This window comes from Rhincodon typus, chromosome 19 (assembly GCF_021869965.1).
Source record: "Rhincodon typus isolate 14 chromosome 19, sRhiTyp1.1, whole genome shotgun sequence".
Classification (NCBI taxonomy): Eukaryota; Metazoa; Chordata; class Chondrichthyes; order Orectolobiformes; family Rhincodontidae; genus Rhincodon; species Rhincodon typus.
In genome coordinates this window covers 45,944,790-45,972,260 of record NC_063350.1, presented here as the reverse complement: position 1 = coordinate 45,972,260, position 27,471 = coordinate 45,944,790, and the positions used below count along the sequence as shown (strand labels likewise).

The window sequence follows — 27,471 nt, the reverse complement described above, 5'->3', positions numbered from 1 at the left end:
GGGCAGTCAAAGGAGCCCCAGCTCCCACGTCTGTACTGGAGCTTAAGTCTTTCCTTGGGTTAGTGAATTATTACGGGTAATTCATACATAACCTGGCCTCCATCTTGGCATCCTTACACCTGCTATTGAAAAAGGGTCAGCCTTGGAAATGGTCATGTAGCCAAGAAGTAGCCTTTAACCAAGAGAAAAAGTAGCTATTGTCATCTAAGATGTTGATCCACCAAGATCCCAAATGAGAGGTGGTGCTGACATGTGATGCCTCCCCATACAGTGTCAGGATAGTGTTGGCTCACCGTTGGCCCAATGGAGAGAAATATCCGATAGCGTATGCTTTGGCTGATGCCGAACACAAATACACTGAGATAGAGAAGGAAGGTTTGGCATTCATCTTTGGTATGAGAAAATTCCATCAGTACCTTTATGGATGTAGATTTAACATAGTAACGGACCACAGACCCCTGCTAGGGCTACTTAAAGAAGACAGGCTGTGCCATCCATAGCTTCTTGTCGAATTCTGTGGTGGGCCCTTATTCTCAATGCGTACAATTACAAGATGGAACACCATCCAGGAAGCCACGTGGCTAATGTGGATGCCTTGAGCTGCCTCCTACTGGCAGTTACACTACCGGTGGTGCCTCCCCAGAAGCATCCGTTCTGGTTTTAAACCTTCTAGATACACTTCCAGTCACCACTGACAATATCCGACTGTGGACACAAAACAATCCCATTCTAGCAAAACTAAAACAGCTGATGGTGATGGGGGATGCAGAAGAGCCATCACAACCAGGACTGAAATGTTTCTGGACCTGGTGAGACCAGATCACCGTTGAGGACGGCATCTTACTGTGGGGAGCATGAGTGATTGTCCTTAGTAAAGGTCGCTGCCAGATACTGACTGAACTCCACCAGGGTCATACATGGGTTTCCAAAATGAAGGTGTTGGCAAAAAGTTATGTCTTGTGGCTGGGATTGGATGCTGACATAGCTGCATTGGTGGGGCAGTGCCCAGAGTGCCAACGAGGACAAAAGTTGCAACCAGGAGTGTCCCCACATTTATGGAAATGGCAGGGAGAACCGTGGACTCAGCTACATGTCGACTATGCTAGTTCTTTCATGGGCTCAATGTTCCTGATCATTGTTGATGCCCATTCAAAGTGGTTGGACGTGCATAGAGTTCATTCAGCAATCTGAGGTATGACAATTGAAAAGCTGTGAGCATTGTTTGTGATACGCGGATTCCCAGAAATACTGGTCACAGACAATGGGATGTCATTTACTAGCAGGGAATTCAAATATTTCTTAAAGTCCAATGGCATTCGGCATATAAGGACAGCTCCATACCATCCATTGTCCAATGGTCTGGCACAGACAGCACTCCAAACATTGAAGTCAGTCTTAAAGGAACATTCTACAGCTTCACTCGACACCAAACTGTCCTTCTTCCTGTTCGGTTATAGGACCACCCCTTGCATAACTCCAGGGATAGCTCCAGCAGAATTGCTGATGGGGAGAAGACTCCATATCAGATTAAATCTGATATTCCTGGACTTGCAGGGAAAGGTGAAATGGCACCAGGAACACCAATGCCAACCACATGCTTCCTCTAAGCGAGAGAGATAGTTTAGTTCAGGGGATGATGTTTGGTGTCAAAACCATGGACATGACCCTGCATAGGCACAAGGTGAGGTTGATGTGGGGTCAGGTCCCATGACATACAAAGTTCGAATAGGTGAGGTGGTTTTGAACAAACATGTGGATCACCTGAAAGCTGTCACCTCAGAAAAGGGGCAGGAGCAAAGTATACCTGGCCCCTCAGAACGGCTAAAAAAACTGTCAGAAACCGTGGGTTCTCCCCTTCCTTCTAACATCAAAGAAACTTCAGAGTCCAGGATGGATGAGCTTTGATACCATTATCACTTGAAGAAGGGGAGGAAACTCTCCCGAGATGCTTTGGCGCAAGTGATTGGCTATGGTTTGGTACATGCTGCCCGTGTCTGAGTCAGAATCGGAGGAACCGGACCTGGGGTAAAAATGTCCCAGGAGAAGCTACAAGAAAAAGAACAGGCCTACATCGCCGGACTTAGTGTGGGGAGGAATGTAGTGATTGGAACCAGGGCCAGGTAGATCTCAGTGATTGGTGTTGGTATCGTTGGGCTAATCAGAAAGCCCTGGCTGATAGAAATAAACGGGAGATTCAGAGAGTCTCTTCATTCCAGCGACTGGTTATGACCCTATACTGTGTATATGTAAAGAAAGGGTGACTTGCTGGGACACCGGCCTCCTTGGAGTTTTTTCAGCCTCAAAAGTGGCAAATAACATCCATGCCACCAGAGTGCTGGAAAATGACCAACACAAATGAATCTAACCATCGTCTCTTGTCATTCCATGGCAGCATCATTGCTGAGTCCCCACCATCAACATCCTCTGGCTCACAACTGACCAGAAACTGAACTGGGCTAGCCAGATAAATAGGGATCCTGAAGTGAATAACCAATCTCCTGACTCCCCAAATCCTGTCCACCATTTTCAAAGCAAGAGTTATGAGTGTGATAGAATATGCAGCTCCAACAACACTCAAGAAGCTTGACACCATCCGGGAAAAGCAACCCACATCCACAAACATCTACTCCCTTCTTCACTGATGCTCATTAGTAGCAGTATGTATCATGTATAAGAAGGCAGCTCACCACCACCTTTTCAAGGACAGGTAGCTTCTTCTTCAGGTGGTAATGGTATCGAAGCTCTTCCATCCTGGACTCTGCAGTTTCTTTGATGTACCTTTTTGAGTGCTGGTCCAAGCCAGCGGTGGCAAAATCCCATGAACAATTAAAACGAAGAGTAAGGGGATGACTTTCTTCAGGTCCCTCGCTTCCCATTGCCTAGTTCCTTGATCAGGCCTTCAGTTCTTTAGAATGAGGTGCCCCCTCTCCTCCCTCTGTCACCTCTTTTTGGCCTCCTTAATGGTGAGACCCTCACCCGCTGTTGGATGAACCAGTAAATGTAGGGTGAGGCTATTAAATCAGCACTAATTGCCCATTTAATGGCATCAATTATAACTCAAACAACGAGGCTTTCTGGCCACAATGCGGGCAGAGGTAGAAAGGTGGTGAGGTTACCATTTACCCAGCTGATTAAATATTCCCTGATCAAACACACTATCAGGAAAGGGCATTAAATTCCAACCATTACCTCTGCAATGTTGGAGTTAACTGGCCTTGTGTTAGTATATCCCATAATTAAAACATTTAAGGGTCAATTTTCTTTGACATGCTGTATGAATAATGTTCAGACTACATACCAAAAGTCCTGGTTGGAGTGTAGTTGTAATAATTACAATTCCCAATCCCTATCACAAGTGGGTTTCCACAGGTAACCCACACTTTGTAGCGTCAGTAAATCTACACTGACCTATTCAGTGTGGTGTGTGTTTGCAGTGTCATCCTCGAATTGTCACAGTGTAGTACAGATTAGTTCAATTCCTCACACTAATGACACACAGAAGAGTAGATAGCAAAAGGCAATTAAAATTCTTGAAAACAAATTCTTTTGAGGGTGCATTTCACAGTATCGAGATATATCTTCGAACAGGGAGACAGTTCTTTGTCGGAAAGTCCTGGCACAAGAGCTGGAGGAGGGGTTACGTGCTTACTGAGTGTAAAGAGGCGCCCTGGACCGTACATTAGCAAAGTGAGCTCCAATAGCTTCGGACGGACCTGCCGCTTCAGGCAGCTCTAAACTTAGCGCTGGATATTCCAGAATTAACTAGGGCTTTATACAGCTGTGGGGCACAAAGTTAGAGCCAGCCGTGTTCTGTGAAAGGGGCTTTGTGTTTGGACAAGCTGTAAACCTATTTACAATGTGGGGGAGAGAATTTAGCACATTTTTTCAGGCTCTGTGAGCACTATAAAGTTCTCTGAGAGCAGCAGAGGCTCTCGTTCGATGACAAGTGCAAATTTGAGTTGCAAGATGAAAGTTTCCTCTCAATAAAGTAACAAAAAATGAGCTTTTGCGTGAATGGAGTAAGAAAACTAACTGAATGGGAGAGCTTTCGCGGAACCATTCGCATTTGAAACCTTTTAAGAACTATGAACGACCACCTCTGACTGGTACTTCAACGTCTTTAGTGGAAGAGTGCAATTAAAAAAAAACTGGTAAACAGACTTGAAGTTTTGGGGAATTTCTGAAGAAGGATTTCTTTTCCCAGACCTCCTCCATTCCCTCCCCTTTTTTTTTATCAGACTACTTATCCACTGAAGGAGTCACATTCATGAATTGCTTCTCCAACTGCTAATCACTTTTCTGAGTTCAACAGAGCTCTGAATCCATCGGGTCATGCTGCATTCTCCGAGTCTGCAGCTCTGGAGAGACCTTACAGTGATTGCAGTTGAATGCAGAACTTTGATCGTTATGAGTGGGGAGTGTTGACCCTTAGCACAGGCATGTTCTTCAGAATACAGACGGTGGGGGCGGATCATACATCCTGAAACGATGCTGTTATTCGATGGGATATCGGCTGCACTCTGAGGAAGATGGTAAACCTTTTTTCTATCCCCAACCCCCAACTTTCAAAATGCTGGCCTTGACAAGTTTGTAGCTGGATTGTGACCATGTCAAAGTATCGAGTACTTCAGTGAAATTTCTAAACTTAAAAAAAAGAGAGCAGTATTTCAAATATTAACCCATTGAGAAACATTCTTTGGAACATTATTCAATATTAGAACAGTACAGAAAGGAATCTTATTGGTATTTTGTGTAAGAAAACTGTTTACTAAGCTTGTGATTGATTGCAGATATTGCGATTTGTGTTTTTACTTCCTGAAACTAGACTCAAATGTTATCTTTGCTAATTGTAGAAATAACAGGCATAAGTGATACGTATGACTGTTTCTAGTAGACCTATTTTATAAATAATATTGGAAATAATTAAATTTCATGATTAATAGAGAGTTCATTTATGTTTCATATCTGTCTTATTATTTTGAATGTCCTGCCAGAACAAATTCATCTTTGAGAATCTCCAATGCATCGAGGACATGTGCGACACAGGCACAAATCAAAGCTGGTTATTGCCACTGACTGGGGGAAAGTTACTTTCAGTGGTATAGCTTATAGGATTTTGTCTTCTGGATATGATACAATTAGCAGGATTAGTGGGAACCTGGGTGTGGGAAGCTTGCAAGGGAAAGTATTAGAGTAGTCTGGTCTGGAACATAGATGTTTTCCATTCATTAGGAAGAATGTGGTCATCACTTCCATGGCCAGCATTTGTTGCCCACCCCTCATTGCCCTTGAGAAGGTGGTGAGGAGCTGCTTTCATGGACTGCTGCAGTCCCTGTTCTGTAGAAATACCCACTCCTGGCAGGGAGCTACAGGACTTTGACCCAGCACCAGTGAAAGATTGGCAATATATTTCTAATTCAAGTTAGTTACTAATATTGTTTGAGAGGTCCTTAAGGAAAAACAAAAGTTCAAAACATGAACGAATTTCTCCTTGAGATAGAAAGTGAAGTAGTCCAATCTAAACCTAGGTTCATAAATATTAACAAAGGAAACTACAAACATATACGGGGATGTGTTGACCACGAAAGACTGGTTAACTTCATTAAAAGGCATGACAGTAGATAGGCAGTGGTTAATATTTAAAGAAAAATGTATACATTATGGCATTTATGCATTTCACTCGGGTGAAACACCACAGCAGGGAAGATAGCTGAACCAAAAAAGTAAGCAAAAATAAATTTCGATAGTATTAAATTTAGATAATAATAAAGATACTTAGTATTAGATTCAAAGAAGAATCCTATAAAGTTTCTAGAAGGAGTAGCAAACTCTTTAGAATTTTGAAAAACAAGACCAAGAGGGTATGAGGTAAAAATATGAGTACGAGTGTAAACTTGCAAGGAACACAAAAAGTGGACTGTAAGAGCTGAGAAAGTATGTAAGGAAAAGTCGAGTTATGACAAATGTAGACCTTTAGCAGTCTGAAATGAGATAATTGGTAATAGAGAACAAGGAAATGGCAGAGCAGTTAAACAACTAATTAAACACAGAAGAAGACATAACAACTTCCCAGAATTGCAAGGGAAACAACGGTGATAGATTGAAATGTTGATTAACAAAAGGATCAAGGAGATCCTTGTACACCAGTCAGTGAAAGCGAGCATGCAGGTGCAGCAGGCAGTCAGGAAGGTAAGTAGTGTGTTGGCCTTCATTGTAAGATGGTTCGAGTAAAGGATGAAAGAATTCTAACTTGAGCTGCACAAGACTTTGGTGAGACCCATGCTGTGAGTATTGCATGCAGTTTTGGTCTCCTTATCAAACGAAACATGTACATTCCATAAAGAAAATGCAGTGAAGGTTCATAACCCTGATTACTGGGATGGCAGGTTTGTTGTATGAGAAGAGATTAGGTTGACTGGGCCTGTATTCACTGGAGTGTGAAACAAAGGAAAGAGATCCCATTGAAATATGTGACATTCTGACAGGTCTGGACAGACTGGGTGCAGGGACAATGTTTCCCCTGGCTAGGGATGCAGAACAAGAAGTCAGGACACACTCTCTGCCATTTTGGCATGACATTATGGGTGGCAAACCTGTAAAATTCTCCACCACAGAAGGCCGTGGAGTCCCATATCGGGATATACTTAAGGAAAAATGAAGCTCTGCATGCTAAAGCTGTCAAGCATATTGGGAGAGAACAGGAGTATGTTTTCAAGATAAAGGATCAGCGGTGACTGTGGTGATGGCAGATTCGGTTCTTTTGATCAAAAGGCCTAGTTCAGTTTTTAATTCCTGTGTTTCTACGTGTGTGACTTGGAGTGAAACTTGCATGTGATGGTGTATCCATTGCAACTGCTGTCCTTGACCTTCCAGTTGGTTTGGAAAGTGCTGTCGAAAGACCTTGGCGAGATGTTGCTTTGAGTCATGCTGTCACTGCTAGTGGTGGAGAACAGGGGTGCTAAAGGTGGTGAATCGGGTACAATTCAAGCAGGATGTTCTCTCTTAAATGATGTGGAGCTTCTTCTGTTGCAGTCACACTCATCTAGGCAAGCCAAGAGTATTTCATCGTATTCCCTCAACTTTCTCTCGTAGATAATGGACTGGTTTCGGGCAGTCATTAGGTGGGATACGCAGACCAGAATTTCCAGCCTCTGATCTGATCTGTTATTCATGTAGTTGGTCTGCTTAAACTTCTGGCCAATGGCAACTCCCAGCATACTGACGATGGGAAATTCAATGCTGAAACTATCATTAAACGTCATGACATATTGGTTACCACACAACTCTCTTGTTAGTCATTGCTTGGCTTTTTGTGTTCAGTGGCAAATCGCCTGGAAGTGGGTGATATTACAGTGATAAAAATAGTCTTTGTGATGGTAAAGATTTTGGGATTGAGTTTTTCTGAACTTCTGTTTCACCCACCACTGACACTGAAAACAAGTATTAAGTCCATTTAGATGACGGTACTCTAGGCGATGTGTTTCTGGTAGCAATCAATTAAGGGGGTTGTTTTCTCATAACAGAGATATTTGAGATTCCACAAATAAAAAATATGCATATAAGATTCATTTTTCAGGAGCAGAGAGTCTATTTAGTTGCAATTATGAACAAAATTTACTGTTAAGATCTGAAGTACACTTCAATTAGCAAAGCTTAACTTGCTCAAAGGTTTTTACAGTGAGACTATTATATAAATAAATGTCTATGCCAATTCAAATGATTTCTAAAGATTTCCATCTCCATGGGGACTTCCACAGCATCCCCCATGGCAAAGCATGAAATCATAGATGGCAATGTCTGAATTTTTGTGTTTAGTTTTGTATAAGTGTATACCAGAAAGTGCTGACTTTTTTTGTTGCCATGACACCTGTAAAGGGTAATTTGTCTCTGGACCATTTGCCCCAGAAAGTAAGTATCGTTAAATTATTGAAGCACCTTACATATGTGTCTTCAGGTTATTGATTGGGGAATGTTTTCTCCTTCTTTATTCTTTCTAAATGCCTTTATTGAATTTCCTCTTTTCCTTCTCTGCTTTAAAAAGAAACTCACATTCTTCATTCATCCTCATAACTGTAATCCCATAACCATTTTCCTGCAACTTTGGTGGAAGGGGCCTTTTAGTCCTGGACCAAGGTACAGCTTTGAGATTGGCATTTATAGTTTTTTTTAAGTTCAGTCACTGATGTAGTGGGAGCTTTCTTGAATGATTGTGGTGCTTAACAAAAGGTTAAAATAATTTGTAAAAAACCAACCAGTATACTTGGGCTCCTAATATACTGCAGGCATTGATAATGCTAATAAATCTCCAAGTTAGTCAATAAAATTGGCAGCTATTTCTCCTGCGCTCTAAATTGTGATGATTGTTTGAAATTTGGCTTTCTTGCTTTTGTCCTGATGAGCGCAAGATAAAAGCCTTCAGAAGCATGTCTCCCTTGTCAGTAACATTCAAGGTCTAATAAATTCACTAAGTACTAAACAATGGGCCTATTTTACTGGATCTGCTACAAACAATCTTGTTCTGTCAATAAAAAAAGTCACACTTTCCTCCACTTTGTTTCTGAAATATTGCTAAAAACAAACACAAAATTGAAACTTTTCCTCTTGCACTCATCAAGATTGTGATGCAAGAAACCAAACTTAGAAAAGTAACATCAACTTAAACAGCACAAGAAGAAGGTGGTGTTTGTTTCGATTATGGTTGGCATGGAAATGCAGCAGGAACTGTTAACTGTCAATCTTCATCAGCAGATTAACCTCAAATCTGTCAGATCTTCCCTGATTGGTCAGGGCACTGCCATGTCAAATGTAATAGTAGGGATTAGTATTCTACAGAACCCTTTCTTGATGGAAAAGGTGCAATATATGCACATTAACTCCTTTCACCAACAGAGAATAGGATGGTGGTTTTGAATATGTATAACTTTGAGCACAAACATGAAATGCTCTGCATGCCTTGCAAATAATAATCTTCAATTGGGTCCTGGTGTAAGGCTTAGTGCAGCCTGGATCATTCAGTAAATGCTGTCCAATAGCAGAATCACATTAAGTACTAGACACTGTTTTGAGACTTGCAAGGATTGGTTGGTTGGAACACTGCTCACTATGTACAGTTAGAAAGATATGTTATTTGTTATGGCCTGCCAATACTTGAAACATATGGCCTATGTACCTAGCATCACTTTAAAACACATATACCACATTACTTATTTGTGTGGTAGGGACAATGTCTTTTTGGCTTGATGGCAGCTTCCTGTTAGTGGGGAAAGCTACTCACGTGTTTGCTGCAAAATAGCAACATGAGATGTGTAGCTTCACCAATTTTTGAGACACTTGCCCTTTCCATGGCAACCTAAGTTAGACTGGACAGATTTCAGGGCCAAGAGTGTAATCATAGGGCTTTACATGAGTTTCTGTGATCTACATAGAGCGATGAATGGATCAAGGTAGCTGTAATCGCATAGGATAGATTTACTGTATCCTATCTCATCATCAAGCTTACGTGGTGAGCAGATAGATATTCATATTCTCATGTTCATGAGATTATGAAAAATGGTGTTCTTATGCTGCATGGAGCTGTAGGAATCTCAATGTAATCAGTGAAAGTAGCTTGTGGTAGACTAGAGTAGAGAACCTGCTGACAGATTTCATAACTATCATTTTGAGGAAAGAGAGCATTTTTATATTTAATTTCAATAATAAATTTGAGCACGGGATGTAATTTATTATGGTGTGGACAGAATTTGTTTGATACAGCTGCCAGTTGAATTATTGCAAATGTATTATCTACATATTAGAAGTAGGCAAGAGGTAGGAGGTTAGTGGTCGCTACTTTGAAGATATGCTTCTCATGGTAACAAACAAAATTGTTAGCTAGAGGGAATCCCATGGCAACACCAGCTATTTGTGGTGTCATTAAAACTGAATGCTGTTGAATGAATTGTTACAGTCATAAGTTCTGTGAGTTCTAAGAAATACACCAAAAAACAATATAAGATTATTAGACAGGCTTGCAGTGCATTTCATGTGTGTGTGCTAGACGTTATGTATATTCACACTTGCAGGACCCTGTTCTATGTGAAGGCAAAAAAGTATTTGTGTATGCATTGCACCTTTTCATCGAAGAGAGCGTTATGGCGAGAACCAATTGCTGCTACATTCCCCTACCTGTCCGCTCTGAGGTTAATCAACTAACTAAGATTAACAGTTAACAGTTCTAGCTGCATCTCCATGCCAGCCATTGTCCAATCAGTCAGTACCCTCTTCTCCTGCTGTATGAATTGAGGTTCCATTTCAAATTTTGGTATCTTACACCCCAGTCCTGATGAGTACAAGACGAAAAGTTTTGACTTTGTGCATCTTTTTGGCAATTGTATGTTTTGAGCTGCCAAGCAATTATATCCATAATGTCTCTTTTAGTCTGTCTTTTGCTTGTTTATTGAATTAATTCTTACATTATTTTATTCGTTCTTGCAGTACGGATATTTCAGGCTCTGTCAGCATTTATTACCCACATAAAAAGCAAATTACAGTGGATACTGGAAATCTGAAATAAAGACAGAAAATGCAGGAAATACACAGCAGGTCTGACAGCATGTGTGGAGTAAAGTTAGTGTTTCCAGTTAATGGCTAAACATCAGAACCGGAAAATGATAGATGTTAAAATATTTCAATTCATGCGGTAGCAAGGAAAGTGGAGAAGGCAATAAAGAATAAAAGTATAGGATTGTGAGAGTGGATGGTACAAAAGTATAAATTACAAATAAATGATAGTGCAGTTAAGGCAAAAAAAGGTTGGTAATGGTAAAGAAAAAGATGGGTCAAACGAAGCTGCAAATGCACATAGGAGAATCACTGGCAGGAGCAGCTTTTGACAAAAGTGTAAAAAGTGGCTATGATTTGAAATGATTGATCTCAGTGCTGGGTCCAGAGATTTGAAAAATGCCCTCTTGAAGCATGAGGTGGGGTTCCTTGAGCTTCAATTGGGTTTCATTAGAACAATGCAGGAGTTGAAACACAGAAATAGAGCAGAGAATTAAGATGACAAGTAATTGGAAAATTGTAAATTGTTTGCTAGAACAGTGACATTCACACATTTGTTGTAGCACTAATCTCCCTGTTGTAGAGGCTTTATTGTCCATTTCTGGTTTTCTTTGAGAAGGTAATGATGGGCTTGCTTGAATCGTTGGTGTCCAAGTGGTATTGGTACAATCACAATACTGTTAGGCTAGGTGATCAAGGATTCTGCTTCTTTAGACAAGGTCAAAAATCACCCGACACCGGGTTATAGTCCAACAGTTTTATTTGAAGACACAAACTTTTGGAGTGTTCGAGTTGTGTCTTCAAATAAACCTGTTGGACTATAACCTGGTGTTGTATGATTTTTTACTTTGTCTGCTCCAGTCCAACACCAGCCCTTCCACATCATGGCTTCTTTAGACAGTCAGTGCCAGTTTGCAATGTTGAATTGCTCAACACTGCTTGCACTCCTCTCTGGCCTGCAAAACTCATACCCTTTCTCATTTTGGGCAATTTTCTTTGCAAACAGTGTTGGCTGTGTCTTGTTGCTTGCCAAGTCAGTTCTAACTCTCTTTGTACCTGCAAACTGTTGCTTCTTCAGGTCCTTTGTTCAATAAGTCCCTTTGTGTTGAAGTGATGCTGCCACCAATTGTGTTGCTAATAATCTAAATTGTTGAGTTATTCTGCTTCTTATTCACATTGTCAGCACAGTTGTGGGCACTTACAATAATCCAGATTATGGGACTGCTATTAGATTAAGTGCAATCATGAACCAGACTCCCACTTTAAATCAGTTGTAATATTTACACAAATGCAGGGTTTCTCAGGATGAGATAGCTAATCATCCAACTTTATTTATAAATTCAGGAACAGTTAAAGCATGCAAAACATTTGACTGATTCTAAACTTGAGACTTGAATAATTTATAACACTGGAGTCTCCACCAATTAGAATGCTGCCTTGAAATAAAATATTTCAAATACGACAGCAATAACTTTAGAATATTTATTATAGCACATTTAAAATAGTAAAATGACCCTTTGTGGGATGGTTATCAAATGAGTTTGACATTGAGCCAAACAAAAGAGAGATGAGGGCCAATAACTAAAAACTCAAAGAGTTAGGATTTAAGGATCATTTTAAGGGAACAAAGCAAGGTGGCATGACATTGAGGTTTATGGAAATAATTGCAGATCTTAGTGTTCAGGCAACCAAAGAAACAACCACCAATGTCAAGGCAATTACAATCAGGGATGCACAAGAGGCCAAAATTTGAGGAGTGCAGATAACCTGGAGAGCTGTAGGCTTGGAGGAGGTTACTGAGACAGGGAGGAACAAAGCAACGGACGGATTTAAAAACATGGATGAAGATTCTACAACATGGTGTTAAACGAAGACTCAGTTTATTACTGACGTGGTAAATACAAACAGTCTGGGCTTCTCCCACCCTACAATAACTAAATGTCTTCAGCCATTTCTCTTAGATGTGTTCATGTGTTAAAAATGAATTAAACCCTGAGGGCACTGTCTTTTGAATAGCTGTTATTGGGGTCAGAAAACAAAGAGTAGGAATAAATGGGTCTTTATCTGAGTAGCGGACAGTGTCTACTGGAGTATAGCAGCGATCAGTGCTTGGATCCCAGTTATTACAGGATATATTAACGATTTAGATGCGGAAATCACATGTCATATCTCAAAGTCTGCAGATGACACAAAGTTGGGTTGAAGTGTATGCTGTGAGGAAGATGCAGAGAAGCTTCAGTGCAATTTAAGTAAGTGGACAAATACATGGCAGATGCAATGTAATGTGGATAAATATGAGGTTCTCCACTTTGGTAGAGAATAAACAGGCAGGCAAATTATTATCTGAATAACAATAAATTGGGGAAGAGTGTGGTGCAATGAGACCTGGGTATCCTTGTACTCCAGTGCAGCAGATGGTTAAAAAGGCAAATAGTATGTTGGCCATCATAGCGAGAGGATTTCAGTACAGGAATAGAAATGTTTTGTTGCAACTGCACAAGGCATTTGTAAAATCACACCTGGAGTATTGTGTGCAATATTAGTCTCCTTATTGAGGAAGGATGTTCTGGTTATGGAGGGGGTGCAATGAATGTTTACCAGACTGATTCCTGGAATAGCAACTCCTTAAGTTTTAAAATATCTATGAATAAGGATAAGTCAGGACCTTGCGGGAAGCTACTAAATTGGGGGACAGCAAATTACATCAATATTAGGCAGGAACTAGGGAGTGTTAATTGGGAGGAGCTATTATCAGGCAATTTGACATTTGACATGTGGGAATTGTCTAAAGACCTACTAATGAGAGTTCAGCACTGGCATGTTCCACTAAGAAGAAGGACAAGGATGGCAAGGTAAGGGACCCTTAGATAATGAGGGAGGTTGTGAATTTAGTCAAAAGGTTTAAAGAAACACATATAAGGTTTAGGAAGTTAAAATCAGACAGGGCTCATGAGGAATATAAAGAAAACAGGAAAGAACTCAAGGAGGAAATTATGAGAAAGAAGGGATCATGAAATGACTTTGGCAAGTTGGGTTGAAGAGAATCCCAAGGCATTCTATACATATTTTAAAACAAGAGGATAATTAGGGCAAAGGTAGGACCACTCAAGGATAAGGATGTACCTTGAGGCAGAGGATGTAGGCAAGATTCTAAATGCGTACTGTGCTTTGGTATTTACCCAGGAGAAGGATATGGAGGATAGTGAGATTTGTGAGGAACATGCTAATATGCTAGGGCATTTTGAGATAAAGAAAGATGGTGTTGGGTCTCTTGAAGAGCATTAATGTGGATAAGTCCCCAAGACCTGATGGTATCTACCCCAGGTTATTGAGAGAGGCAAGAGAAGAGCTTGCTAGGGCCTCGACAAAGATCTTTGAATCCTCGCTAGCCAGTGGAGAGTTCTTGGAGGACTAGCGAGTAGCTAATGTTGTTCCTTTGTTCAAGAAGGGAAATAGGGATAATCCAGGAAACTATAGACATGAGTCTCGCATCGGTGGTTGGGAAGCTGTTGGAGAGAATTCTTAAGGATAGGATTTATGCGCATTTGGAAAAGCATGACCTAATTTGGGACAGTCAGCATGGCTTTGTGCAGAATTTTTCGAGGAGGTGACAAGGGTGATCAATGAGGATAAAGCAGTGCATCTTGTCTATATGGATTTTAGTAAGGCTTTTGACAAGGTCCCTCATGGTAGGCTCATCCAGAAGTTTAAGGTGCGTGGGACCCACTGTGATTTGGCCATGTGGATTCAGAATTGGCTTGCCCATAGAAGGCAGAGGGTCGCGGTAGAAGAGTGTTTTTCTGGCTGGAGGTCTATGACGAGTGGTGTTTCACAGGGATCTGTACTGGGACCTCTGCTATTTGTGATATATATAAATGACATGGATGACAGTATAGATAGGTGAGTTAGTAAGTTTGCAGACGATTCAAAGATAATTGGAGTTGTGGATTGTGTAGAAGGTTGTCAAAGGATACAGCAGGATATAAATCAGTTGCAGATATGGGAGAAGAAATGGCAGATGGAGTTTAATCTGGGTAAGTGTGAGGTGCTGCTCTTTGGGAGGTCAAATGTTAAGAAAAAGTATACAATTGATTCCAGGACCCTCAACAGCATTGATGTACAGAGGAATCTTGGTGTTCAAGTCTATAGCTCCCTGAAAGTGGCCACTGAAGTAAATAGGGTGGTAAAGAAGGTATAAAGCATGCTTGTTTGTATTGGTCAAGGTATTGAGTACAAGAGTCAGGATGTCATGTTGCAGCTTTGTAAGACTTTGGTTAGACCACAGCTAGAGTATTGCATTCAATACTGGTTGCCACATTGCAGGAAGGATGTGGAGGCTTTGGAGAGGGTGCAGAAGAGGATGCTGCCTGGATTAGAGGGTATGAGCTATAAGGAGAGGCTAGAAAAGCTTGGGTTGTTTTCTCTTGAGTGGTGAAGGCTGAGGGGAGACTTGATAGAAGTCTATAAAATTATGAGATGCATAGATAGGGTTGATGGTCAGAATCTTTTTCCCAGAGTTGAAATGTCTAAAACTAGGGGGCATGCATTTAAGGTGAGATGGGGACAGTTCAAAGGAGATGTGAGGGGCAAGTTTTTTACACAGAGAGTGATAGGAGTCTGGAACGCACTGCCAGGGGCGGTGGTGGAGGCAGATATGATAGGGGCGCTTAAGGGACCTTTAGATAAGCACATGAATATGCAAGGAAATGGGGGGATACGGACCAAAGGCAGGCAGAAGAGATTAGTTTAATTTGGTGTCATGTTCAGCACAACATCGTGTTCCAAAGGGCTCATTCCTGTGCTATACAGTTCTATGTTCTATGACTGACATATAGGGAGAGACTGAATCAGTTAGGACCCTGTTCATGGAATAGAGAGGGCTATATAGAAAGATATAAAATTCTAACTGATTGGGTATGGTAGATGCAGGAAGGATGTTCTCAATGATCAGAATGTCCAGAACCAAGGATCACTCTCTAAGGATAAGGGATAGGTTTTTTATGACAGAGGTGAGAAGAAATTTCTTCACCCAGTCTGCGATGAGCCCATGGAATTCTCAGCCACAGTAAACTGTTGAGGCCAAAACATTAAAGACTTCAAAGAAAGATGTAGATATAGTTCTTGGGACTAAAGGGTTCAAAAGGATATGGAGAGAAAGTGGGAATAAGGTGTTGAGCCATGATCATATTGAACGCTGGAGCAGGGTCAAAGGGCTGAATAGCCTACTACTGCTCTCATATTCTATGTTTCTAAGCAAAGAATAGAGGTGGAATTTTCTTCTTTATACTAGAAATGGCCTGAGTATTTGTTCCTGGGTTGAAGGCAGTAGTGTTCCCATGCATCTGCTGCCTTTGTCCATTCTAGGTTGGCAGGCTTAGGAGATGCTGTCAAAGCAGGCTTGGTGAGTTGTTGCAGTGCATGTTGGAGAGGATCACACTGCTTCCACTGTACATCAGTGGTAGAAGGAGTGAATGTTGAAGGATTTGGTTGTGATGCCCGTTAAGTGGACTGCTTTATCCTGGATGATGTCAAGCTTCATAAATGTTATCAGCTATGCTTAGCCAAGCAAATGTACAGTATTCCAGCACTTTCCCAGTTTGTACCTTGCAGATGGTGGGTAAGTCTTGAGGTGTCAGGTGGTGAGTTACTTGTCACAGAAATCTTATACTCTGACTTACTGTTGTAGCCACAATATTCATGTTGCTAGTGCAGTTCCATTTCTCGTCAAAGGTAACGCCTGCATTTTGAGACTTCTTGACCTTTGCTGACAGGTCTGGGTATTTCCAAGTGGTTTATGCATCATTTACTGCCATCTTCTCCAGAGTTAACTGTGCCAAAAGACACCTGACCCTCCCACCAAAGGATCCCTGACCCCACCCTCAAAGGATAGGTATCTTAGGACAATATCTGCAGGAGTTCCTCATCCTGAGATGGGTGCCTCATGATCCAAAAGAAGTACACTGAGAACAGACATGTTCTTACATGGTCCAGTCTCCACACTCTCTGGCGTCCAGCCACCAGGGACTCCAAGATCCCATTCCTGTGGAGATGGCTGGTCATGTCAATAGTGGGCTGCCCCTGGGAACTGCATATGTGTGCCCAATCCCAAATCCATCCCCACAGAGATGAGAGAAGCTCTGCCGGGGATTGCACCTGCAAGTCCAGATGTCTTCTGGCAATTTTTGATGTTGTGGGGACCCTCTTTGTCCTAGTCAGTATCAGGGTCTAAGTGTTAAAGTGGTGGCAACTTCTGCTGGGGGACAGGTTGGGTTTTTTTCATGTGATTACTTTCCCCTGAGCTCATGACCTACTTACACACAGGGAAAATGCCAAATTTGATGGGAATCAGGTTCTGAAGCCCACCGAGATTCAATAGCTGGGCACTGTATTTACCACACACCCAAACAGCATCACTGCAAACTGAGAATATCACTCAATATTTGCTATTCACCCCACCCACCTCTGAATATGTCAGAGTCCAGGCAAAAAGTGGCACCACATTTCAGCAATGCCTCCTGAGGGGATTTTCCTGATGGCGGTCCAGGAGAGAAGGGACGTTTGTATTTCCTTTGGATGATAGCAGGAGTGACAAAAGCAGCCTGGATGGAGGTGGCTTGTGGAGGTCAGCAGCTGTGAATACATCAGGAGAATGTGGTTCCAGTACCACTCGAGAATGAAAGATCCGCTGTGCTCTGTCAGTGTATGGACCATTGTATATTCAACGCTTTGTACTCTGACTTGCACCACAGTTTGCAGAAAGAAATGCCTTCCTTCTGAAGGACCCAAGTCACTAAAGACATTTGTACTTACTGGGACTTGGAGGAAGATGTCCACCCTTCAGATTTGTGAATATATGTTTCCTTTTCTTGCCCAACAAGATTGTAACCTTGAATATACATCCCCTGGGTCAAGGTGCAATGGGTATTCATGGCATCCTCAAGAACACAAAAGTGGTTCCCAAGAAGGTCAGGAGAGTCAACCTGCCTGAAAGCTCCTGGGAACCTGATTGCAAACCTTAAATCTGTTGTCGGGAAGTTTTGACTCCTGTCCAATTAAATCGCCTATCCATGTTTCTAAGAGCTCAGGGCAATCCTGGAAAATATCTCATTAGAAGACACAGGAATCATGGATTGATTAGCCACTTAACAGAGCTGTACTTAATCAGGTTTGAAATATAATCACCATAAAGTCACCCTTGAGTCTAAAATTACGATGAAGTTCCTACATACAATGTATTGGTTTTGAATTGATTGGAAGGGGCTAATTGACCAAGTCTACTGTTTTGAAAGGAGGATTAAATCATTTGTTTTTGAAGAGAATAACACCCACTTTAGAATAGCAACCAAGAAATGCCATACAATTGTATGCACTAATTTAGGTAAGAAGCATCAGAGATTTGGTTTCCCAAAACTAACTTGTTTGCGCTCAAACTTTGTTTTCGTCAATGACACTTGCTGCTGTGCTAGTGTTGGGATTTTGTTTGCAGCACATATTTGCGTTACAAACATAGAAAGTCAAAATGGAAGTCGACCATTCAGCCCCTTGAGCCTGCTTCACCATCTAGTAAGGCCAGATCTATTTGTGTTTCAAATTCTACATTTCCATCTCCAGATAACCAATGATTGTCCCTGCCCAACAAGAACCTATCCCCCCTCAGTTTTAAAAGTATTCAAAACCCTGCTTCCAACATCATTAGAGGCACAGTGTTCCAAAATCGATCAACCCCCCAAAAGAAAGAAAATGCTGTTCATCTCTCAGAGATAGATAGGTTCTTGATCAGTAAGGGGATCAAAGGTTATAGGGACAAGGCAAGAGAATGGGGTTCAGAAACATCAGCCATGATTGAATGGTGGAGCAGACTCAATGAGTTGAATGGTCTAATTCTGCTCCTGGATCTTATGATCTTATATTTTAAAATAATTTTAAAATAATGCCCCCTAGTTCTGGACAGACCCATAAGAAGGAACATCTGTTCTACCTCCATCTTGTTGAAAACATTTAGTATCTAATACAATTCAATCAAGACAAGCCTTACTCTTCTAAATTCTAGTGGAATCAATCTCAGCCTGTCCAAGCTGTCCTTATAAGACAACCCTGTCATTACGGGTATTAATGCAGTAAACCTCCTCCAAACTGCTTCCGATGTATATATATCCTTCAATAAATAAGGAGACCAAAACTACAAACAACTTTCAAGATGTGGTCTCACCAATGCCATATATAACTGAAGTATAACATCCTTACTTTTATTTCAATTATTCTTGTAATGTTGGGCGCATCCCAACAGCCTTCTTGATTATGTGCTGGAGCTGTACACTGATGTTTCATGAATCACTCCAGAATACCTAAAATCCTCTCATCTAACTCATTGATGTAAATTGTAAAGTTGAGCCCTCAGAACAGACCCCAATGATACTCCTCTCATCTCATCCTGTCAATTAGGAAAAGACCCACTAGTGTATCTTTTCTGTTTGAAGCCAGCCAGTCAATCTTCTATCTGTGCTAAAATGTTAGCTCAACATCATGGGCTTTTATTTTTTCACAATAGCCTTTGATGTGGCACCTTATCAAATGCCATCTGGAAACCCATAAAGAATACATCTATGGGTTTTCTTTTAATTTAAATGTAAAAAGTTTGGAAAGATCTCCTCTATTTGGGCAAACCTCTCTCTCTCACTTACCTTCAATGCCATGCCAGTCTGCTGCTGCTTACCAGCTGGTGGACCTCCATCTTTGAGACCCCACTTGAAAGCATTGTCCATTAATTGGCTAAATCGGAGAAAATAACTATTAGATGATTTTTTTTCCTACAGAGGGTGGGAATAATTTAATGGCCACATCGATGGCCTCATCCATTGGCCAGAAAACCATAGGCAACCCCAAGGTGACTATTTCCAGGAATTACAATCGGATTAAACCATGATCAAAAGCAGAAAACTACAGGCCAGTTAGCTTAACATCTGTCAAAGGGAAAATATTAGAAGCTATTATTAAAGACATTATAACAGGGTACTTGGCTACAGGCAGAGCCAATGTGGTTTTGTCAAAGAGAAGTCATGTTCAGCTAATTTATTGGAGTTTTTTGAAGAAGTTACTTGCATTGTAGATAAAGGAAACCAGTGGCTGTATTATATTCAGGTTCTAGAAGGCATTTGATAAGATGCCACATCAAACGTTATTATGGAGAATTAAAGCTCATGGTGTTGGGGGTAACATAGTTACATAGATGGAAGATTGCTTAGCTAACAGGAAGCAGAAAATAGGAATAGGTGGGTATTTTTCAATCTGACAGAGAGATCTGGGTATCCTCAGGCTTGAATCACAGAAAGTTAGGGGGCATGTGCAGCAAGTAATCGGGAAACTGAAATAATGTTGTGTTTTTTCCCAAGGGGAACTAAAAGCATGAGTATGTGTTATGGGAGGATATGCTTCTGTTAAACAAGGCATTGGTGAGACCACTCTGGAGGGCTATGTACAGAACTGGTCATTGATGTTGATGGATTAGAATGAGCACATTGCCTGATGAGGAAAGGCTACACAGGCTAGGCCTGTATCCTCTGGGATTTAGAAGAGTCAGAGGTGACTTAATTGAAACGGGGACAGCACGGTGGCTCAGTGGTTAGCACTGCTGCCTCACAGTGCCAGGAACCCGGGTTCAATTCCACACTCCGGTGAACATCTGTGTGGAGTTTGCACATTCTTCCTCTGTCTGCATGGGTGTCCTCCCACAGTCCAAAGATGTGCACATTAGGTGGATTGGCCATGCTAAATTGCCCATAGTGTTCAGGGATGTGTAGATTAGGTGCATTAGCCATGGGAAATGCAGGGATCAGGTAAGGGTCTGGGTGGGATACTCTTCAGAGGGTCAGTATGGACTTGTTGAGCCGAATGGCCTGTTTCTGCGTTGGAGGGATTCTAAGGAAACATATAAGGTCTGATCTGGGTTTGACCAGTGGATGTGGAAAGGATGTGTCCACTTGTTGGAAAATCTAGAACTATGGATCATAGTTTAAAAATGAGAGGCTGAATATTTAAAACAGAGATGAGGAAAACATTCTCTTGAAGGATTGTGAATCTTTGGAATTCCCTTCCTCGAAAGGCAGTGAATACAGAAACATTAAACTGAAGGCAGAGGTAGATTGATTATTGATTAGTGGATTGAAAGGTTGTTGGAAGAATGCAGAAATATAGAGTTGAGGTTAAAATCTGATGAGCCATGATCTTACTGAATGTTGGAGCAGGCTGAATCGCTTGCTGCTGTTCCTTGTTTGTACATTAGTATCTAAGGAAATTTGGAAGATTACCATCAATGCATATATGATCTTCATTGCCACTTCTTTTAAGATAATAAGATATTGATTATCTGGTGCTGGGGACATATCAGCATTTAGATAAAGTATTTTTTCCTGGAGATGGGAGTGAGGAAAGGTGACCATAACCTTCAACAACTCTGCTTTAATCAGGGGAATTTGGGAAGAAATATACTGTCCACTTCCTGCCTTCTCACCCAATTATTCAGACCCCCTTCCTCCCAGCCTGCGCGCACCAGGGGAGCTCTATGCAGTTTCTAACCCCCATTTAATCCTGATGCATGATGTAGAAGTCAGCAGTGAAAATCCTGCCAATACTCAGAGGAATGCTATCCCATTCTGGTTCAAAGAAGATATTGGAAAAGGTTTAAAAGGCAATAAGGAACAGGCCTTCTTAAATTGGTGAGAATATTATTGAGAAGATGTGGAGGGAAGGGATGGGAAAAAAGCATTTGATAGAGAAGATGAAATATCAAAATGTAGGTAGACTAACCCTGGGACTAAACAGTTCTGCATTCAGGATGTTCAGATCCTCGCTGACCTTTTTAGTGGAAGGTAAGGAGGATTAACGAAAGAAAGGTTGGAAAGATTATGCTGCATCTATGTACTAAGCCCATCAACAGCAATCCAGATGCCTATGACAATAGGCCAGCAACTAGATATCCTTGGGGTTGGATAACATTATCTAATAAATCAATAATCCGTTGTGTAGAAATTTATAACAGGTGGCCAATCTGCAACAATTGAGCACATTCAAACTCTGCGGCCCCTATCCTAGCATGCACCAAGAGCCCCTCACTTACCAGCCCAATGCTTTCTGACATATTAGTTCCCAGTCCCAAATGCCTTGATTGTCAAATTCTGATCTTTGTTTTCAAATCCTTTCTTGGCCTTCTTCTCTCGATCTGTCTAATCTCCACCAGCCCCACAATGCTCAGATTTTCTGTGCTCCTCAGATTTTCTGTGTTCCTCCAATTCAGGCCTACTGCATGTTTTTGCTATTCATTGCTCCACTCCTGGAGGCCATACCATCATCTATCTATGCCGTAAGCTCTGAGATCCCTTTTCCACTTAAATCTTTTCACATCTTCACTTCTCTTTCCTCATTTAAGACACTGCTTCTAAATCTATTCATGGGCCAAGTTTTTGATCATCCGTCCTATTGTCTACTTATGTGGCTCCGTGTAAAGTTTTGTTTGAAAGCACTTCTGTAACACACCTTTGGATTCTTTAGTGTCTACCGCACAAAAGCTATTGTTAGTTTCCTGCTACAACTAAAAATGGAAGATTCCTTCATTGTGTTTTTGTAATATTCATCAGGTTATTGTCAGTTTTGCTGTTTCAGTTGCAAAGGTGTACAGAAATAACATTCAGGAAAATGATTAACAGTATGGGTAAAAAAATGAGGAAACAGGGCAGGAAACATTTTCCTGTGAGCTGGGGGCAGTAACCTGAAGATAGTTATTTGTTTGAGGAATGGCTGCTAATCGCAGATAAGGATGTAATGACTAACATCGTAGCAACTAGGTTATGGATTTTTCTCAATGGTATCACACTTTGTGCAAAGAACTGAGTGAGTTTATGTACATTACACGCTAGCCCTTGAGTTAGTGTTTGTTTGAAGGATTGAACTTCCTTGTCCTGCATTCAGCTCCTGCTCTGAGTCCATGACCTCATTCTGAGACTTAGGTGTTGGGAACTAATTTGGTTACCTCCCTTCCCCTCAATAAAAAACAAATGACTGAAATAATTATTTATGAAGTCATGGTAGCATTTTGAAATGGCATTTGTGTTCACTAGGGTGTTAGGAAGGTCTAATTCCTGGAAAACCTAAGTTGACTGTCAGGAAAACATTTGGGTTGGAAAAGAGAATCAAATGTGGTGCAAGTATATCCTTTATAGATTTAATTTTCATTTTTAATAAGTAAAAGTACTTTATACACCACAAAGGACTGAGCCAATGATGGTGTTACACTATAGAAAGTGGACTTCACCAGTCAGTGAAAAAAAACAACTTCCTGTTATATTTCATTTTTTCACATAATCTGGGTGTATCACAAAGTGCTTCACAATCAGTTAATTACCTTAGCTGTGCAGACTTTATTATTAAGCAGGCAAAAATGTCAACCCAGCAGCAGGAAAACAGATCATTTGACTTTGGAAGTAATGGTAGAGAAATACTTTGTGGTCTGTGGCTTTGGAGTGTATTCTCCTTTTGTTTTGAATATTGCCACATGAGTTTTTACATCCACCTGAAGCACCATTTAATGCATTTTTTTAAAAAAAGAATGGCATTTCCAACAATGCAGCAAATCTCAGTTTTATACTGAAAAATTAACTAGGCTTAATTTTGAAGTGAGGCTTGAACTTCCAACTATTGAATTCTCAGTCTGAACCTAATTGTACATTCACTGTACATTAGTGTGGCATCATACACTCTGTTATAAAGCGGACCCTCTCTGATAACTAAAACAAAAACCCCCAGAGAGGCTCGCCTCACCCTATAATCTGTTAAAAGAAGTGTGAAAAGTGGTATAACCTGCCTCTCACCCTCAGTCTGTTATAAAAGAGTGGTTAAATGAAATGGACTCCTTTCTCTCACTCTATAATCAACAAGTAACAATTTATTTATCTAACTTTAACAGTGAATAAATTAACTGGACTGTCAACAAATTGAACAATTCTCCCTTAACTATTTATTATTCCCGAATAAAACAAAACTCTAATGTTATGCTGTTCCAATAAATAGAAGTCCCACTTATATAAACCAAAATAATAAAAATAATTAAAAACTTAGTCTTTTGAAATTACAGCCAGGATAAGTCTTCCAGAATATTCTGTGCCTTGACAACTGATCTTCAGTCAGGAATGCCTTTCTCCATCGAATTCTTGCGTCAGGAATATTAGCTAAGAGTACTGCCATAATTTTAGTTAGATGATGGTTACTCTGGGAGCTCAGAGAATTCTATGAGAGCCAGTGATTTTCTCTTTAGAGCTAATGGTTGTTAACTGTATCAGATGGCAGTTGCTCTCATCCCGATTTTCAAATTCCTTCTTTTATACCCTTGATGACACATCAATTTCTTACAATAGGATTGGTCCTATGTTGTCAAAACCATCAGATTTAAATTTAATTGGTTTTTAGTCTCTAAGTGCCTCATTTAAATTGATTGGCTGATATTCAAACTGATTGCCTTGCTAACAAAACAAAACTGCTGCCTTGATTGCTAATCATACAGCCTTTGATCCAAATGTTTCCATTTCTGATGCTGTCTCTGTACCTGCAAACTCATATGCTGCCTGCAGACTTTTGGTTTTGGATCTCTAAGCACAGCAAAAGCACATCATCTTTTAAAAGGACCATGCATTCCTTTCCCCATAGCATTTTACAAACGCCAACATTTTACAAACAGCAAATTCTAACGTCCTGCCTTCCAACCCACAAATACTCTACCCAATATTGCAACAACTCTTATAGCATACCTCCATTGAACCCTTGAATCAATGTTTCATGATGTTAATTCAGGAGACAATGCATACATTATGTATTGAAATTGTTCATAACTGTAGTGGGATGTATATCTAACAATGACGAGTCAAACTACAGAAGGGAGATAGAGGGCTTGATGATGTGGTGCAATGAAAACAATCTGTCTCTCAACTTCTTCAAAACTAAAGATCTGATCATTGACTTCAGAAAGAAAGGAGGAGAACATGCCCCCATCTACATCAGTGGAGCTGAGGTTGAGAGGGTGAAGAGTATCAATTTCCTCAGAGCGACGATAACCGACAACCTGTCCTGGACTTCCCACATAGATGTGACAGTCAAGAATCCACAACAACGTCTCTTCTTCCTCAGGTGGCTCAGGAAATTTGGTATGTGTGTTAGGTTCCTCACCAACTTCTACAGATGCACCATTGAAAACATACTGTCAGAGTGCATAATGGCCTGGTATGGCACTGCTTTGTCCAGGACTGTAAGAAAGTACAGCAGTGGTACGCACAGCCCAGACCATCACGGAAGCCAAACTTCCATCTATGGACTCCATTCACATGGCTCACTGCCACGGAAAGATGCCAACATCAACAAAGATCCATCGCACCCTGATAATGATCTCCTGCAACCTCTTCCATCAGACAGAAGATACAGAAACCTGAACACACGCACGAGCAGGTTCAGGAACAGCTTCTTCCTGGCCGTTATCAGACTAATGAATGGACTCTCTAGCCTCAAATAACGCTGCTCTTGCTGACAGTGATCCTGCCAAGGGCGCACCCTGTGTAACGTAAACTGTATGCCTCTGTCTAAGTCTTTTTGCTCGGTACATCCTTTGCTTACTATGATCTGCCTGTACTGCTCGTAAACAAAGCTTTTCACTGTATTTCAGTACACATGACAATAGATAAATTTATCAAATCAATCAAACATAAAGACAATGAGGAATGTTCCTGCAAACCAAATTGTGACACATGGTGTAATTTTGGCTTTGGAAAAGCACAAAGTTTGTATTAAGAAGCTTTGTGAATGAAGTTCTTTGAGTTTCCAATGTTTTCAGCTGATCAGGACAAACACTAGAACAGTATTGCCCAACAGAGATTCCCGGCTAGCCAAAGGTGTGGTTGTAACGACACATATTTCATAACTATTTATGGTAGAAAACACCCGACCTGCAGTAAAGCATTAGAAGTAAAAATACTTCATAACCGCATGTGTTTTCTTTCCAGCAGCATTTACTAATCAAGGATATGAAGTGCGCACTATGATTGCAAAACCCTCAATGTTTGCTTCTAACTTTATCATTTTACCGATTCACAGAAATACATGCAGGATAACATGTCCAACAATGGTGCCTGTTCTTAAATGTTCTTTTATTTTTTTTTAATCAGCCTGTTCAGACGTGTAATGACACACCTCTGGAGCAAGTGAGGCTTGAACCCAAGCCTCCTGGTCCAGAGGTGGTGACACCACCGCTATGTCACTGGAGCACCCTTCCTCTATTTTCTTTCATTTTTAAGTCTTTTTTTTTAAATTTAACCTATTTTCCTAATCGACCTGTTCATGTTCTTTTATCATTCTGAATTTCAATTAGTTGTAAAAACCGAAAGAGCTGCGGATGCTGTAAATCAGGAACAAAAACAAAGTTGCTGGTAAAGCTCAGCAGGTCTGGCAGCGTCTGTGAAGGAAAAAGAGTTAATGTTTCGGGTCCGGTGACACTTCCTCAGAACTCAGTAGTGGCTAATGCCTGAAACATAGGACAACACTGTATCAGAGTTATGTACACTTGTGCAGCAGTATAAGCATCATTAATGTATCAGCAATAGCAACATTAGCTGCATTCTGTAACGCTTACAAGATGATTGCAATAAATGAGTTCTGACCAGCTTATCTAATTTTCCAGTGAGTCCCATCTTTTAAAAATTTCTATGGTGCAAAACCATCCACAACAGCAAATGTTTGAGGGTTATGATGAAAACAAAATCAAGATAATTTTTATGGATTCTGCTTTATTATCAAGAATTTTGGCAATCAGCACTCAAAAACAAAATAGAACAGGGCTGTAACAAAAACAGCAGTTGCTGGAAAAGAACTGAGGAAGGGTCACCAGACCCGAAACATTAACTCTAATTCTTTTCTTCACAGGTGCTGCCAGACCTCCTGAGCTTTTCCAGCATCTTCTGTTTTTGTTCCTGATTTACAGCATCTGCAGTTCTTTCGGTTTTTGTTTAGAACAGGGCTGTACATGGTTTCTGCTCGCTCCTTAAAAGACAATTAAAATTCCCTTTCGTCTTCCATGTTTCTACAAGTTAATTTAAGATTAGAGTCTTAATTTTTGATGAAAAGGAAATCTGAAATGCTGGATACTCTTGCCTGGATTGTCAACAGGGCCAAAATGACTTGGCAGGCCTAGACGGATCGGGATTGCGAATTTCCTGTCCCAGGCTTTCTGACTTTTGGGAATGATTTTTAAGGATACGGACTGCTTTGGGTTGTGACCTCACATCCAGCACTCCCAACCTGGTCAACTCCATTGCAGAGATTTTCATGGAGTCAGGCCAGCTTTTTAAAGAGCTGTGTTTCACAGAACCTTGGGTGTTATGCGCTGTGGTCTGCGTGAGGGAATGTTTTGAAAGATAAATTCTAAAGATATTCCTCATGCCACTCCATGCCAGGCTATGCAACCCCCTACACCTCTTATGGTCTTTCATGGTCAAATACCAAGCAAACCCATTCAAAAAACCCCTGCGATCTCTCATTCCCCATACCAAGCTATGGCACCATCCAACCCCCTACTGTTCCTCTTGTCCCAGACAAAGCTACGTTCCTCCTTACTGATGTCCTGTGGTCCTTCATGCCTTATGTCAGACACTTCCATGCCCATTCATGCACTGTACATTGTATAAGCAAGAAAAACTATAGTGACAGTAGGATTTGTAAAAAAGATGCTTTTGTAAATAGTCATTCGTTAATAATTTTCCACTTACTTAAATGAAACTTCTTTTTCACTACAGCAAAGTAACAGTATCAATTATCCAGACCCTTTAAATAATCAATAGCTGAAACTGCAAGTACTTGCAATCTTTTAACCTTAAGTAAGTAAACATTGTACAATAGAGGTAAGTT

General features: G+C 40.8%; 1 protein-coding gene across 1 annotated transcript in view; it reads left to right on the top strand.

Moving 5' to 3' along the window:
* The first annotated feature begins 3,636 nt into the window (after positions 1–3,636).
* Positions 3,637–27,471, top strand: part of LOC109933340 (pleckstrin homology domain-containing family G member 4B-like) — a 177,200-nt gene continuing 153,365 nt past the window's right edge. The window contains exon 1 of the mRNA XM_048608477.1: positions 3,637–4,532. Within this exon, the coding sequence (XP_048464434.1) occupies positions 4,530–4,532 (3 nt within the window). The 5' untranslated portion in view covers positions 3,637–4,529. The remainder of the gene's footprint in view (positions 4,533–27,471) is intronic.